Source organism: Diceros bicornis, chromosome 5 (assembly GCF_020826845.1).
Source record: "Diceros bicornis minor isolate mBicDic1 chromosome 5, mDicBic1.mat.cur, whole genome shotgun sequence".
Lineage (NCBI taxonomy): Eukaryota > Metazoa > Chordata > Mammalia > Perissodactyla > Rhinocerotidae > Diceros > Diceros bicornis.
The window spans coordinates 47442675-47456653 of NC_080744.1; the positions used below are offsets into that span (position 1 = coordinate 47442675).

The window sequence follows — 13979 nt, forward strand, 5'->3', positions numbered from 1 at the left end:
CCACACCCTCTTTGGCCAGGGCTCCTGCCTGGCACTGAAGCTGAGGCCGGGGACATGAGTCCAGAGCCCCAGGCAGTCCTTGCAGGGGTAGGAGTGGGAGCGAATCCAGGACGACAGACCTCGGAGGTGCTTCAGGCATGGCAGTATGGGCTTTATGAAGTTTCATCTTTCACTAGCTCTTTCTAATGCAGCAGAACCAGACTTCACTTTCTGAAATGTTTGTGTTTGGGTTTTTTGGCTTCTTTTTTCCCTCTATCAGCAAGACTTTGGGAAATGTATGGCCACTTCCCGTGTAGTCATTGCTCTTCTAAGCAGGTGCCTTGGGTCAGGCAACACCAGTTCTGACACCAGCCCAGAGTGAAAAGGGAGGTGACTAAAGGGAAATTAGAGACATGGTCTTCCCCTGTGATCTAGAATGGTGGTGGGAGGAGCCAGGCTTTCCAGAGGCCTGTAGTGTTAGCCACTGGCCAGTGCCCACCCTTGAAGACAGGAGGTGAGCCTTATACTTCTTTATTATTCATTTCCCGTGACTGTAGTGCCTGTATTTCCTGTCTCATTTAAGGTTCTTCTGTTTGCTGGTAGCAGGAACCCACTAGAGCTATTTGAGGAAAAAAAGGGAAGCGGGGGGTTACAAATTATTATGAGGATAGAGGAAGGTATTTGTCAACATAGGTTAAGCTTATGCTCTGATAATAATTAAACCATAAAATCTCAGTGGCTTAACACAGCAAAGGCTTGTTTCTCACTCCACAAAGTCCAGTGAAGTATAGATGACTAAGAGATCCAAGCTACTGCCATCTTGTGGCTCCATCATCTCAACACCAGGCACCAAGGCTGCCCCCAAGGGGAAAAGAGGTCCAAAGGATGGCACGGGGTGCTTTAAAAGGCCAGGCCTGGAAATATCTCCCATCTCCCCAGCGGATCCCACTGGCAGAACCCAGACATTCACACTGCCCTAACCTAACCACAAGGAAGCCGACCTAACCACAAGGAAGGCTAGGAAATGTAGTCTGTCTGTCAGTCCAGGAAGGGGACAACAAAACTGGGTTTGGTGAACACAAAGCTTGCCTCACCATAAGGGTATCTCAAGACAGACCAAGAGGGCAGGGACAGCAGCCGGACCCCAGGGGGCTGGAACCGGGAACTGGAAAGCCCCCAGGAACCCACACGCCTCCCCTCCGAGACTTTCTGACCCTCTGAGGACACCCTGTCTCTCATCTCTGCTTCTCTCAACTTTGTTCCCTTCTCTCTGCAGGCTGGCATTTGTTAACTGTACATGGCCGTCCGCAGACCTCTAGTTTACATAACTAGGGCATCGTGGGTCAATTTTAGATTTCAAGGAGAAAAAAAAAAGTCTAAGTGGCTCAGCTCCTATCAAGCATCCAGCTAATTCTAATCGACTCTGGCTAGGAGTGTGGGGTGGGGATAGACAGAACCAGCTAACATCATTTGCAGGGCCCAGTGCACAATGAAAATGCAGGAAAAATGCTTTTTCCTTTCCTCCAAGGTCTCGCTCTTCACCTGCTATGGTGGGCTTCTTGTTTGCTATTTAATGTCATACTCCCCGAGGTGTGGGATACTAACCCAGCAAGTACAGACCCTCTCAGGCACAGGGGGCCTCACCCTGTGACTCAGGCACGCAGGGCACGCACCCAACCATAGCCTTCCCTGCACTTGTGCCTGGGCCCCCACTGGGGTGGAAGGTGGCGGCAGTCACTGATGGGGTAGGGGGTGGGGAGGACACATCAGGGGGCAGGGAGCAGGTGGCAGAAAACCTGTCCTGGGGAGGCAGTGGAGGCACTGGAGGCAGGACCACATAGGAACCAAGGCTCCGAGTCTCCTGGAACATGCTCCATCATCCCATTGGACTTCATTTACAAAACACAGATTCAACGATAATATTATTAAGAAATTCTAGAAGGCAACCCCAGAGCATTAAACCCAAGTGTGGAGCCATTTCTGAGTGTGGGGTCCTGTCAGCTGCACTGGTGGCAGGCCCAGGAAAGCAGCCCTGCATGCAGTGTTACTAAGAACATGGCAGTCCATGCATATTCCTAGAGGGTCTGTTATTCAAGAAGAGAAGAAAGGTCAGGAGCTGAGAAAATATGCTGAAATACGGTTTTCTAAACACCTCGTTGGCACATACTATTTGACCTTTGACATTATTACAATGATGCATATTTGAGGCTTCTTCCGAGTACAAGGGGCCCTTGGGCAGCTCAGTTGGCATCCTGAGAGGATATTGGAACAGAGGCTTGGCATCGCTATATTACTCTAGAGCTCTTTGAAACCCTTTGTCATCTGTCAACTCTTCTGAAATTCTCTTTTCCATTAGCTTCAGGACGCAGGGCCTGCTGGATTCCCTCCTACGTCTTCGGATCACTCTCTCTTTCCTGGTGCCTCTTCTATCCCGTGCCTCCCTCCAAATGGGGTATATCCCTTCTCTCTTTCCATCCCAAAATTTGGCCCAGACATTTTACTCTTGCCTCAAGACTAGGAGCTCTCAACATTCTTAGGGTCCCCTTTAAAGATCTGCTGATAGTGACTTATTCTTTCCCCAGAAAATTTTCACATCAGGTCAGGGGAACCCAGGACCATCTACATCCCAATCATCTGTGGTGTTTGGTAAAAATGCAGGTTCCTGGGCCTCACTCTAAATCCAAACTGAATTAGAATCTCCAGATGGGGCCCAGGTATCTGCATTTTAACAAGCATTCCAGATAATTCTATGGAATCAAGTGACTAAGAACTGTAGCCATAGCCTGTCTGTGGACCTCAGGTCAATGCCAGGAAACTCTCATCTACACACCTCACTATAAGGACACCCTTGGCCATGGCTAATGTGTCCCAAATATACAGTGCCAGACAGGACCTCTCTCCAATAGTCCTGCTGCACAGAAATGGTTATTGGACTGTCTTGAGAACTCTCAAAACCTTCCATATACAGCGAGTCTTGCTTGTTTGCCTTTTTATCGGCCAATCGGCACATCTGAATTTGGCTCCATCTGGAGTTGGGGATGATGATTGATTGATTTCTTCTGACTTCTGTCAACTGTCCACATCACCCCCTGACCAGTGTGTGTGTGTGTGTGTGTGTGCGCGCGCATGCATGCCATCCGGTAATGAAGTCATGTTGCTACAGGTTACACCAACCCTAGAAAATATGGTGCCATTTTCAGCAAATCATGTTTGCCCAAAGTAGGACTGTATGTACTGAAAGCATATCTCCAAATACACGTTCTCCTGAGAGTCCCCGTGTCTGTCAAGTAGCCTCTCTCTGTCAGTATCCTAGGCTCCCAGCCACCTGAGAGGCCTCCTTCTTCGCCTCCTACCCAATCAGATGTGGAGTCTGCTCATTCTTCTGCTGAAATACCTCTTGAAATTCTAGCTGTCTCTACAACTCTACAGTCACCAACCACACTTATCCACAAACTTGTCCCTAATTTTAACTACAAAGATTCTCTGGGTATTTTCCCCCCACGGCCCCTCTCCCGCGCCCTCTGTCTCTCTCCCATCTCATTTCCTAGTTCTGTTCAACTTCCATCTACAGAGAGGATCTCAGATGCACACTGATTTCACGGTGCCATCCCCCTGCTTAAGAATCTACCATAGCTCCCTACTGCCTCGCAGATACCGTCTACACCTCTCTGCTTGGCATTCCAGTGCTTCTGCCCCACATCCACCGCATCAAGTGCTTTCTCAGTCTTATCTCTATGCACACCGGCTTGGCCGGTCTTCTTCCTTTCTCTCACCCTGAATCGTGCATGTGCTCACCTTTGCTCCCGCTGGTGCCCTCCTGGGATGCCCAGCCCTCACCCCCGCAGCCACCTCAGGCCCTTGTTTCCTTAGTGCCCCAGCTCACGGCACACCGTCTCTGGAGGCCTTAAACTGCTGTGTGCCCACACTGCCCCAGCACCGCTTTGGGGGTGGCTTCTCTGTAGCTCCCTCACATTTCATTGTGGTTTCAAAGTGTCTACCTTTCCCAGGTAGGTTGTAAACACAACAGACACAGGGGCCAAGATTTCTGCTTCTTGGTAGATTTTGGTGCACTTAGTTGCTTAGTAAATGATGATTTTTATCAAAGGTCACAAGCTTGGATTTATGGAAAGACCTTTCCACTCTATATGGACAATCATTATATGTGGTCTGGAAAAACAAAAGCAACTCATCTGCTCATATTACAACCTCAGTGGCTTGTCTGAGTGCTGAAATAGAATCGTTGATGATAAGACTCTCCTATTTGCAGAAGCAAAATTGTTTTGTTGGATTATGTGTAAATGGTTCATCTGAACCCCTGAAATCCTTGGGTAATTACACAGTAAGGAAGGTATTTGTTACCTGATCTGAGCCCTCAGTTTTTCTCAGGCTATTTCATGCAACAAAACAGAGACCCAGTAAACCAGCTTCTGCTCTCAATTCTCCTCAGTGTCCTAGAGAAGACAAGCTGGCTGGATGAGATCTCTTGGGACTGCTCTTGTGACAGCCAGATCTCAGCCCCGTAATGACAGCGCTTACCATTTGCCGAGAGTTCCCTGTGCCAGGGCTGCACTGGTGCCCACCCTCCTTGTCACCAAGCCTCATTTAATTAAGTTGATTGCTTGAGAGCTGACTGATTTATGAATCTATAGTGAAGGCAGCTCATAAATTATTCTTGGGCCGTTGAAACTTAAGCAAAAGTGGTTTTGATTGGCAGATGGCTCTTTGATTTGCAAAAGGATCTTTGGGGCAGATATACCAAGCTATAAATAAAAGGCATGGGGTGGCTTCTTAGGGCCAGTAGGTGGTTAGTACATTTTGAGAGGGAAAGGTGCTCTTGGCTTTTGGGGTGCTGGCTTTGTTTTCTTCCACCCGGGGTTTATCATCTAAATTTCTTTTTCTGTTGTAGGACCACCTGGCCCACCAGGTAAGAGCGCATGGACTTTCCTAGTTCACAGGGAGGATATGGGTGGCTGGCTCCCCAGGATCCCTCAGAAGGGACTGAGGTGGGGAAGGGGGAAGAGTTTGGAGGCAGCCCAATTACGACTATTTGCCCGTCCTTCCCTCTATCCCAGTGACGAGCTCTCCTGCTTCCTCCCACCTGAGAACCTGCCATCACCATTCCCCTCCCACCTTTCACTGCTTCAGGTGCAGGCAGTAAAGGTGGAGAAGGAAGGGAAGAAGCAGGAGGGAATCTGGGAAAGGCATTGATGCCTACCCAGTTTCATTGGCTAAAAGAAATCACGTTAACTTCAGTGAAGATTTTTTTAAATGTACCTATTTCTGTGTTTTCACACAGGACCTCCGGGAATTGGCGGGTTACCAGGACACAACGGGTCAGATGGACAGCCTGGTCCCCAGGGCCCGAAAGGCGAAAAAGGAGCAAATGGAAAAAGAGGAAAAATGGGTATTTTGGCAACTCTTCTAATTAATTTTCTTGTTGCTTGTGTCCCTACTGCATTTTGGCTGGGCTAAAGCTGTGTGCACTGGACATGAAGTATTGTGTCTCTGTGTGGAAGGCTGGCTTAACTCCTGCCTGGAAGCGCCTGTGCTCTGCCGTGCGAAGGGCATTCTTTTTGGTTCAGCTCTGACAAAGGTTTATCTCCAACTAGAGAAGCAGTCTCCGTGGGAGCTGATTCCCACCCTTCTCCTTGCTCTGATGCAGACCCACAGATGGAAGGGGCAGGAGAGGGCAGCCCTGGGGAGGGGCACTCCATGGGCTGTGTGGTGGCTGTATGTGTAATGCCCCAAGTTCTTTCGAGGGTCAGTTCCTGTCTTGCCCTCTCACTGCCTCCTCCTCCCCAGAAAATCTTTATGTTTGATTGAAATCAATTAACCATGTTGGCCCCTGGTTTTCCTGGCTAGAGGAATAGCTAGAACAATTTGCATAAAATGGCAGCATCCAGGCATCAGGGCACTCAGGTCATATGGCCCCAGCTGTCACGGTGTCCTGTCCAGGGGTCATAGGACAGTTGCAAAGATGTGGCTGGCATCTCCGAGGGACTTGCTCTGCCCTGCTGTGAGTGGCGGCCTTGCCATCACCCAGGCAAAGGCCCAGAAGCACTACGGTGTCAGATGTGTCCAGGGAGCAGTGAGAAGCAGGGGCGCATGCAGGGCCTGGCAGGAGGCTGGGCACGTGGTGGAGCAAGTTCTGGAGGGCTCTGTGCACCAATCCTGGGGAGTCCGTGGAGAAGGACTGGGCAGATTCACTGAAGAAAGCTGGCACATGGCATGGTGGAGGCTCGAGTGCGGGGGTCAAGTCTGCTCAAGAAGCTGCTAGGAAGGCCCGGCTCTTAGACACTGTGGAGGCTGGAGGCTCCACCATATTCTCTTGTTGATTTTTACCCTCTTGGCTCTACTCACCCCAACTCACTTGGACAGGCCCTGGGCTAGAAGAACTACTCGAAGATTCTTCCAGACAGCACAGTAACCCCTTCCAGCACCTCTGCTGTTATTCCCATAAGCAATTTAAGTGAAGGCCGGTGGAGAGGGAGAAAATTTTTGAGGGCCTCGGCCACTTGGCAAAGGCTACATACTCATGTTCCCTGGGGGCAACCTCTGAAAATAGGCACACACGGCCCAAGTCAGCTCAGCCCTCGGGAGGCCAGCAATCACAGCCAGAATTACAGAGCAGTCGTGGATCGTTACTTGTCGGATAATAATTAAAATTATAAATAACATCAGTGTCGAATAATGATGACCATCAGTGTGCAGGCATTTGGTTTAACCTGGGAAGACCCCAAAAATATGATCCAGTCCTCAGCATTCAGCAATGAGTATTTTGAGGGCCAACTGTGAGGGGGAGGGGGCCGCCATACTAGCACTGGGCATGGGGCAGGTGGGAAGGGGGTGATTTTCAAAAAGATTTTTGAGACAGAAACCTGGCTTTGAAGACATGTGCTTAGCATGCAGCCCACAACCCAGTGAGGGCAGAAAAGAAAGAGTTCATTCATTTATATAACACATATTTACTTGGAGGGTACTGTTCTAGATACTGGAGATCCAGAAACGAAAAAGCCGACAAAACGCCTGCCTTCATGCAGCTTACATTCTAGTCTGGGCAGGTGGACAATAAGCAGATAAATAAGTAGAATATATCGTCTGTTACATGGTGCTAAGTGCGAAAGAAAAAAAATAGAGCAAGGAGGGGGCTGGGAAGTGGTTGTGGGTGGGGGTGTGATTGCAGATCGGGAGGCCAGGGACCTCGAGGCAAACGCCTGAAGGAGATGGAGAAGGAGTCCTGGGGCTCTGGGGCAGGGGGTTCCAGCAGAGCGTGTGAGTCCGGCATGCCTGCAGAGTCTGAGGATCCCCAAGGAGGCCAGGGTGGCCAGACAGAGAGGATGAGAGGTGAGCATGATGGAGCTGAGACCAGAGAAGGAAGAAGGCCAAGTCAGGTTGGCCCTGGGCGTTTGAAGAACTGTGGTTCTTACACAGAGTGGGATGGGGAGGATTTGCAGCAGAGCAGAGACCTGCCCTGCTACATCGGCGAAAGGATCACCCAGCAGCTGTGCTGAGGGAGGCTGCGGGAGGGAAAGGAGGGGGCTTGCAGCAGACGACAGCAGTGGACGGGTGAGAAGTTGCCAGATTCTGTTTGTCCATGGAGGTTGACCAAATCCTCGGTTTCCTGGAGATCCCATGGGAACTGCAGCAAAGATGCAGACCCTCATCTGTGGCAGTCTTTCAGTGAGGGAGGACTCCTGGGGTCAGCAGTGTTAGAACCAGAAGCTTCCACTGAGGTTGAGGATAGAACTTGAGTCACCAAGGGCCCCAGCAGAGAGTTCTTGCCCCAAGGCCAGGGGAAGGGAAGACTAACCACCATTCTATATAGATAAAGACAAAGGCTATTTGAAGAGCCTGGCTCTGTGGAAAGAGCTTGTTGGAAGCATTGCTCAGCCCTGGGCCAGCTCAGACTCTGGCCTGCACCCATCAGACCCTAGAGCAAGGCCTGTGGTGTCCCCGGTCACCCTGCCAAAGGCCCTGGGGCTGTGCTTTCCCTCCCTACCCCCTTCCAGAGCCCTAGGATGGATTCCTACCCTACCCAGCACTCAACCTTATTGCAGGGAATGGGAGGGGGGACCAGAGCTGGCAGGCCACAGAGGGGAAATGGCTTTATTCTGAGAGCAACGAGAAGCTGCTGAGGGGTTTCAAGGAGGAGACAGTGACATGATCAGATCTGCCTTTCTAAAATACCACTGTGGCTGCTGCGTGGAGAACACGTTGGAATGAGCTCACAAGTGGAGCAAGAGTGGCCAGTGGAGGCAAGGAGACAGTTCAGAAGCTACTCAATGTGCAGGCAGCAGGGATGGCGGGAGGGGTGTGGAAAGACCGATGGAGCTGAGTGATGTTTGGGGGTGAAGTCAGCAGTACTTGGTGGTGGGTGGATATAAGCAGAAAGGTGGAGGGAGGCACCGAAACCCACTACGAGGCTCTGTCCTGCCGGCCTGCTCTTCCCTGAGCTGGGGAGCCCCGCACTGACTCAGGTTCGAGGGGACAGTCACGGGCTCAGGTGCGATATGCTGAGATTCAGATGCCTTGAGACGTCCAGGAGCAGACGTCATGGGGCCTTGGGCATGCGGGTCTGAGGTCAGAGGAGACCATGGGGCTAGAGGTATATATTAGGGCGTCATCTGAGGCCATGGGCATGTGGGCAGGGGTGTGGTCACTTAGGGAGGGAGCTACTGGGAGAGGACAGCCTGGGTCAAGCCCTGAGAAGCAACAACATCTAGTGGCCAAATAGGAGAGGATGAGCTGGCAAAGGAGGCTGAGCATGGGACTGAGCAGCGGGAGGGACACCAGAAAGGGTGGGGATGTCGGGGATGTTAGTCAGCAAACATTTATTGAGTGGGTTCCAGGTTCTAGTGGGGAAACAAAACAGATGCAGCCCCTATTCTGGAACTTTCCATCTGTGGTAGGAAGGCAGACATTAAGTCAATAATCAAATACATCTGTAATCACAATGTGAGATGCACGTTTGAAGGAAAGAACAGGGTGTTATGAGATACAGTACAGAGAGGGAGGGTTAGGGAGGTAACGTCTAAGGTCAGACCTAAAGGATGGCAGCGAGGGACAGAGTGGCCCAGGTGGAATGCAGGACACCTGCAAAGGCCGTGGCAGTGCAGCTGGGGGAGGGGGGGTGTACAGCAAGATGAGGCTGGAGGCAGGGGCCAGGCCCTTCCAGAGCCTTCAGATTAGTGCTCTGGGTCTCCGTGTCTGCTCCCAGGAAGGCACTGCAGGGTCTCACGCGGGACATGACCTGCTGAGTCAGGGTCATGACTGTAGAGATTGACCAGTCTTTATTGAAGCTGAGAGTTCAAGGATCACGAGTGGTTTGCAGGGCAGAAGTAGGAGAGGGGAGGAGTAGGAGTGCATTCCAGAAAGAGGGAACAAGAAGAGCCATTTCCAAACACAGGAAAAACAACTGTGTTCCACAGAGATAGGACTGTGCACTCTAGCAGTAAATAGCTAACGTTTATTGTCAGGCCCTACCCATCTCATGTAGACTTCATAACAACCCTAAGGAGATGGATATTTTTATTAGCCATATTTTTTCCACATGAAGAAGCCTTATCTTTCTGTTTCTCAAACAGGCCAAGCCCATCCTTGCCCCAGGGCCTTTGCACTGCTGTGCCCACTGCCTGGAATGCCTTCTCCCTGCCCTTCCTGCAGCTGGTCCTTCCCATGGGGCAGGTCTCAGGTCACATGTCATCTCCTCTTCGATTGTCCCTGACCTCTGTGTCTGGCCCCTGCCTCGCCCATTCAGTCACATTTCTTGCTCTCTTTCAAAACATGTATCCCACCCTGAAATTCTCTCCTTGTGTTTGCTTGTTGATATGCTGATGGTCTGACTCCGTAGGGAGAATATGAGGGCCATGAGAGCCAGGCCGTGTGTCTTGCACTCTAGTGCCTGGAACACCCAGTGAAGGAGAGCAATAACGTCATTGTAGAACAAATGGACATAACTTTACTGATGTCAAAAAGCTAATAAGTGGAGGACTTGAATCCAGGTTCTGACTCCTAGATCCCTGCTCTTAACCATGACTGCACTGAACTTCCAGTCTTGAGGAGATTGGGCCCGAGTTGTGCGAGCATGTTATTGGAGGTGCCGCAGAGCAGGTGCAGGCGGAAAAGAAGCCTGGGCCTCGGGAGCTGGTACCGTTAACTGTTGAAGGGTGTGGGGCTGCAGACGCCCTGCAACCTGAGCTGACGTTAGGTCTTACTGGGAGGGCTGGGAGGGTGGCAGCCCTTCAGAGAGGCCTGCAGGACGTGTGCAAGAACCCACAGTTCAATGAGTAATTACCTGCCAGGCAGAGTTGATTTTGTGCCTCTTTTTCCCTATATTCGAGGCAGAGGGGAGCACCCGCCTCCATCCCCAACCACTCTGAGGCCTTGGGCTAGTCACTCCACCATTGGGCCTCGGTCCTCATCTGCAGACTGCACAGGCTGGGTTCCAACAACTCTAACATGGTTCTAGTTTTTAAATAGTCTTCTGCAGTGTTTGTCTATGAAGGAGAGACGATGTCTTCTATATTCTATTTGGCACAGCTCTCAGCCAGGCCCCAGTTGAGGCCCAATAAATGCTTGAAGAATGAAGAATGAATGCATGAATGCGTGCATGAACGGGAAGAATAGAACACAGTTTCTGTCCCTAAGGCTTACGGTCCAGTTGAAAGGGAGGATGATCTTAACACAGCATGTACTCAATAATTGGTTATTCTGCTTTGAAGACTGCTTTACAGTGCCCAGTAGGTAATACTGCCAGAAGAAAAAGCTAGACTTTGCTGTGCAGATAATGAACAGGAGGGCCCTGCGTAGAGGATGGACTGTGCAATAGAGCTAAGTGTAAAGGACAGGAGAGAAAAGTATGATGGACATCTTGGAAACAAGTAGAGGGGAAGTGGGGAGGGCATTGCAGGGGGAGGACAGAAAGGACTCGCCTGAGGGAACTGTTAGTGAGGCTGCCCAGGCTAGACGAGGGTGGCGCCAGCAGCTTCAGCTCCATGTCTGCACGAGCAGCCGGACCCCCTGTGGGCTCTTGAGAAGAAGACTAACCTGATAAAATCAGAGTTGAAGAGCTCTAGCCTAACAGGAGTTTGAAGTATGAAAGATAAGCCTCAGTTTCTGACCTGAGGAATGCTAAGAACCATGGTGGAATCATCGCATGGAGCCAAAGCCTGAAGGCTTGGGTTGAGTCCTGGCTCCTCCACTTACTAGTTGTGGGCCCTTGGGCAAGTCACTTAACCGCTCTGTGTCACCTTTCCTCATCTGTATAATGGGGACAATAAAATATCACCTCATAGTTTTGTTAGGAGGATGAAATGAGGAGGATAAAAATATATATAAAGCGCTTGGAATAGATCCTGACACCTAGGAAGCGCTCTATTAGTGTTAGCTTCCAAAAATGGGGAAGGAGAAGCTTGGTTTTAGACCAAAAGGAAATCTAAGTGGAAACACCTGTGTTCATCTGAAAACACTGACTTAAATTTGGAGAGAAGAATCGGACTTAAAATGGATGGAAATGATGTCAGAACGAGCATCTTCTATGAAGTTTGACATTCTATTGCCTCAAAACCAAGCATTTTCTTTCCCTCCATCTGTCTCTCACTGAAGAGTTAATGCTGCGTCGTCTTCTCTAAAAACCAAATCCCCATAAAAACAGAAATAAACGCCCCCCTCCTTATTCATCCTAGTCTTGGGACTGGGTTTTGTGCAACACCCTCCTGTCCCCTTTCTCCCTGCCTGAGCCTGTCACAGATGGTCCTGCCAAAAATAAGCCGTCCTCCTTCACCCCCTGCTGAGAAGTTGATAGAATTGACCCCAGCAACATCACACAACCTCAAACTCTAACGCTGGTAAAATGGTTTGTTTTGAGTGGGCGCTACCAGGGAAGAAAAATAGCAGAGAGCCACTTCTAGCACACAAGTTAAGCGAGCAGAATCAGGCCTTTCTTCTCTGGCAGAAAATGCTGACCCAAAGGCTGCCAGGAGTCACTGGACAAACAATGCCAGGGTCTAGGCCACACAGTGTAATAGGGTCACTGGGCATGGCTGAGTCAGGGCAGGGTAGAAAGTGCCACACGCAGGTCCTCCGATGGTGAACGCGCTTAGGTGGCGCTGTACTCAACAGCAGTGCGTGGCCAAGGCGATTTCACCAACAAAGAAGAGGGGAGTTATCGGAGGCAATGGCTACAATAGGGCAAAGACAGACTGTACATAGATAAAACGTCCCCACCCTTTCTTAACGAAAGCTTAAAAATGATCATGCACACCCAGCTAGGAGTCAAAATACACTCTTAAGCAAAGGTCTGTAATATCTTGAGTTTTACACACCTGTCCCTGTGGGGGCTGCCTTCATCAGCTGCATTACAGTGTGAACATTTTCCTATTTCACACATGGCCTTTCTGGGAAAGAAAATAAAAGACAAGAGGAAGGAATAAAAGAAAAGAAGGGGAAATAGGATGATGATGCAGAAAGGCTCTTTGTGACTAGAATAAATGCCTGAAAAAGAAAACCCTGAAGTAACTAGAAGATACCATTTCCCTAAGCTTTGCTAAATCGGGGCATGTGAACCCTTTAGAAGGTGTCAGTTATGCCTGGTGCATTGTGCCGGCTGGACACCATGGCAACGTTCTCGTCTTTTGTGTCCTGCAGATAATGTGACAAATTGCCTATTTAAATACTGACAAAAGAGTGTCTTCTCATATAGAGGTCCCCGATTAAGGGCTTCTCTTAAGTGAACCATTTTCCAGCAAGATATCCTGATGACTATGGGCAGGGATGACCCAGACCGATGAGTTTTCAGTGCTGCTGTGAGAGAGGCATTATGAGCCATGACCCCCACGCCCACCCCCACCCAGCCCCAGCATGATTTGCCCCGTGTTACTGAATCCACGGCAGAGCCAGTGCCAAAAGTGGAGGGGCCTCCCTGCTCTCCTTCACATCCTCTTCCCCGTGTCCCTGCTCCTCCATCAGTGTACGTGCCCGCCCCAGATCACCACTGGCAGAGGCAGGGAACCCTGGGCCTCTGACTCCCAGCTACAGTTGAATTTCATGGTTTTCACTGAAGTGTTTTTTAATGGTTGGCTGAAATCTAGCAAATTGTTCACTGCGTTTTCTAACAGTGATCAACACTTGAAGATTCTTTCGTACACCGCTGTCTTCCTTGGAATGGTGTGTGTAGGGTCCCTTGAAAATGGAAGAGTAGAAACCATTTTGAGTATTTATCACTCCTCTGGCATAAAGGAAAAGGTACTAAGAGACCCAGATTTGTGTTTGAGGGAATAATTGCCTTTGAGGCAGAGTATTCGAGTACCTTCTGGTATGATGCGATGTAATAACCTCCCCATTGCGAGAAGGGCTTGAGAAGAGCCAATCGGGTGGTGTAGAGAGGCTTTTCGGGTTGGGTGGGAGGTTGATCTAAATGACCTCTAAGGTACCTTCTAATCCAGAATTCTACGATTCTCTGGGGATGGTTAAATTGAATCCTATGGTGCTGGCAGGAAGTGAGGGTGGGGGCAGTCCGGATTTGGTTTTAAATCTGGAGAGAGGACAATGGCAATGCCAGAAGGATGACAACTGCAGAATGAGGGTTGGTCAAGTTGATGGGACATAGAGTGGGGTGAATGGGCAGTGACTTAGCCGGAGCCTATAAGAAGGGCATGGGACTGGCAAGGTAATTAGAAAAGGCAATGGATCCTAAGCCCTCTTGGTTGTAGACATTGAGAGGAACTAAAGGTTTGCTTACACTAAAACATGCCTCTGGCTCTTCCCTGTTGCCTGAAATCTCTGCCACCTTGAGCAATATTTCTATTGAGTAATATCTCCAGAAGGCTGTTGTCAAAATGAGTAAGTGATCCCTGCGATAGAGTATCATGTTAGTTGATGCATATCTGGCAATTCCTTTGTACAATATTAGGCAATCACTTTCCCTCTCAGGGCCCCAAGGTGCTCATGAGTGCTAGTAGCTCTTTTATAGATTCCTTGAGATGTTTCTACATAAACAATCC

The 13979-nt window shown here is 49.8% G+C and overlaps 1 protein-coding gene across 1 annotated transcript in view; it reads left to right on the forward strand.

The window, feature by feature from the left end:
- Positions 1–13979, forward strand: part of GLDN (gliomedin) — a 56848-nt gene that overhangs the window by 30112 nt on the left and 12757 nt on the right. Inside the window, exons 3-4 of the mRNA XM_058540459.1 lie at positions 4886–4903; positions 5276–5383. Coding sequence (XP_058396442.1) covers positions 4886–4903; positions 5276–5383 — 126 coding nt within the window. The remainder of the gene's footprint in view (positions 1–4885; positions 4904–5275; positions 5384–13979) is intronic.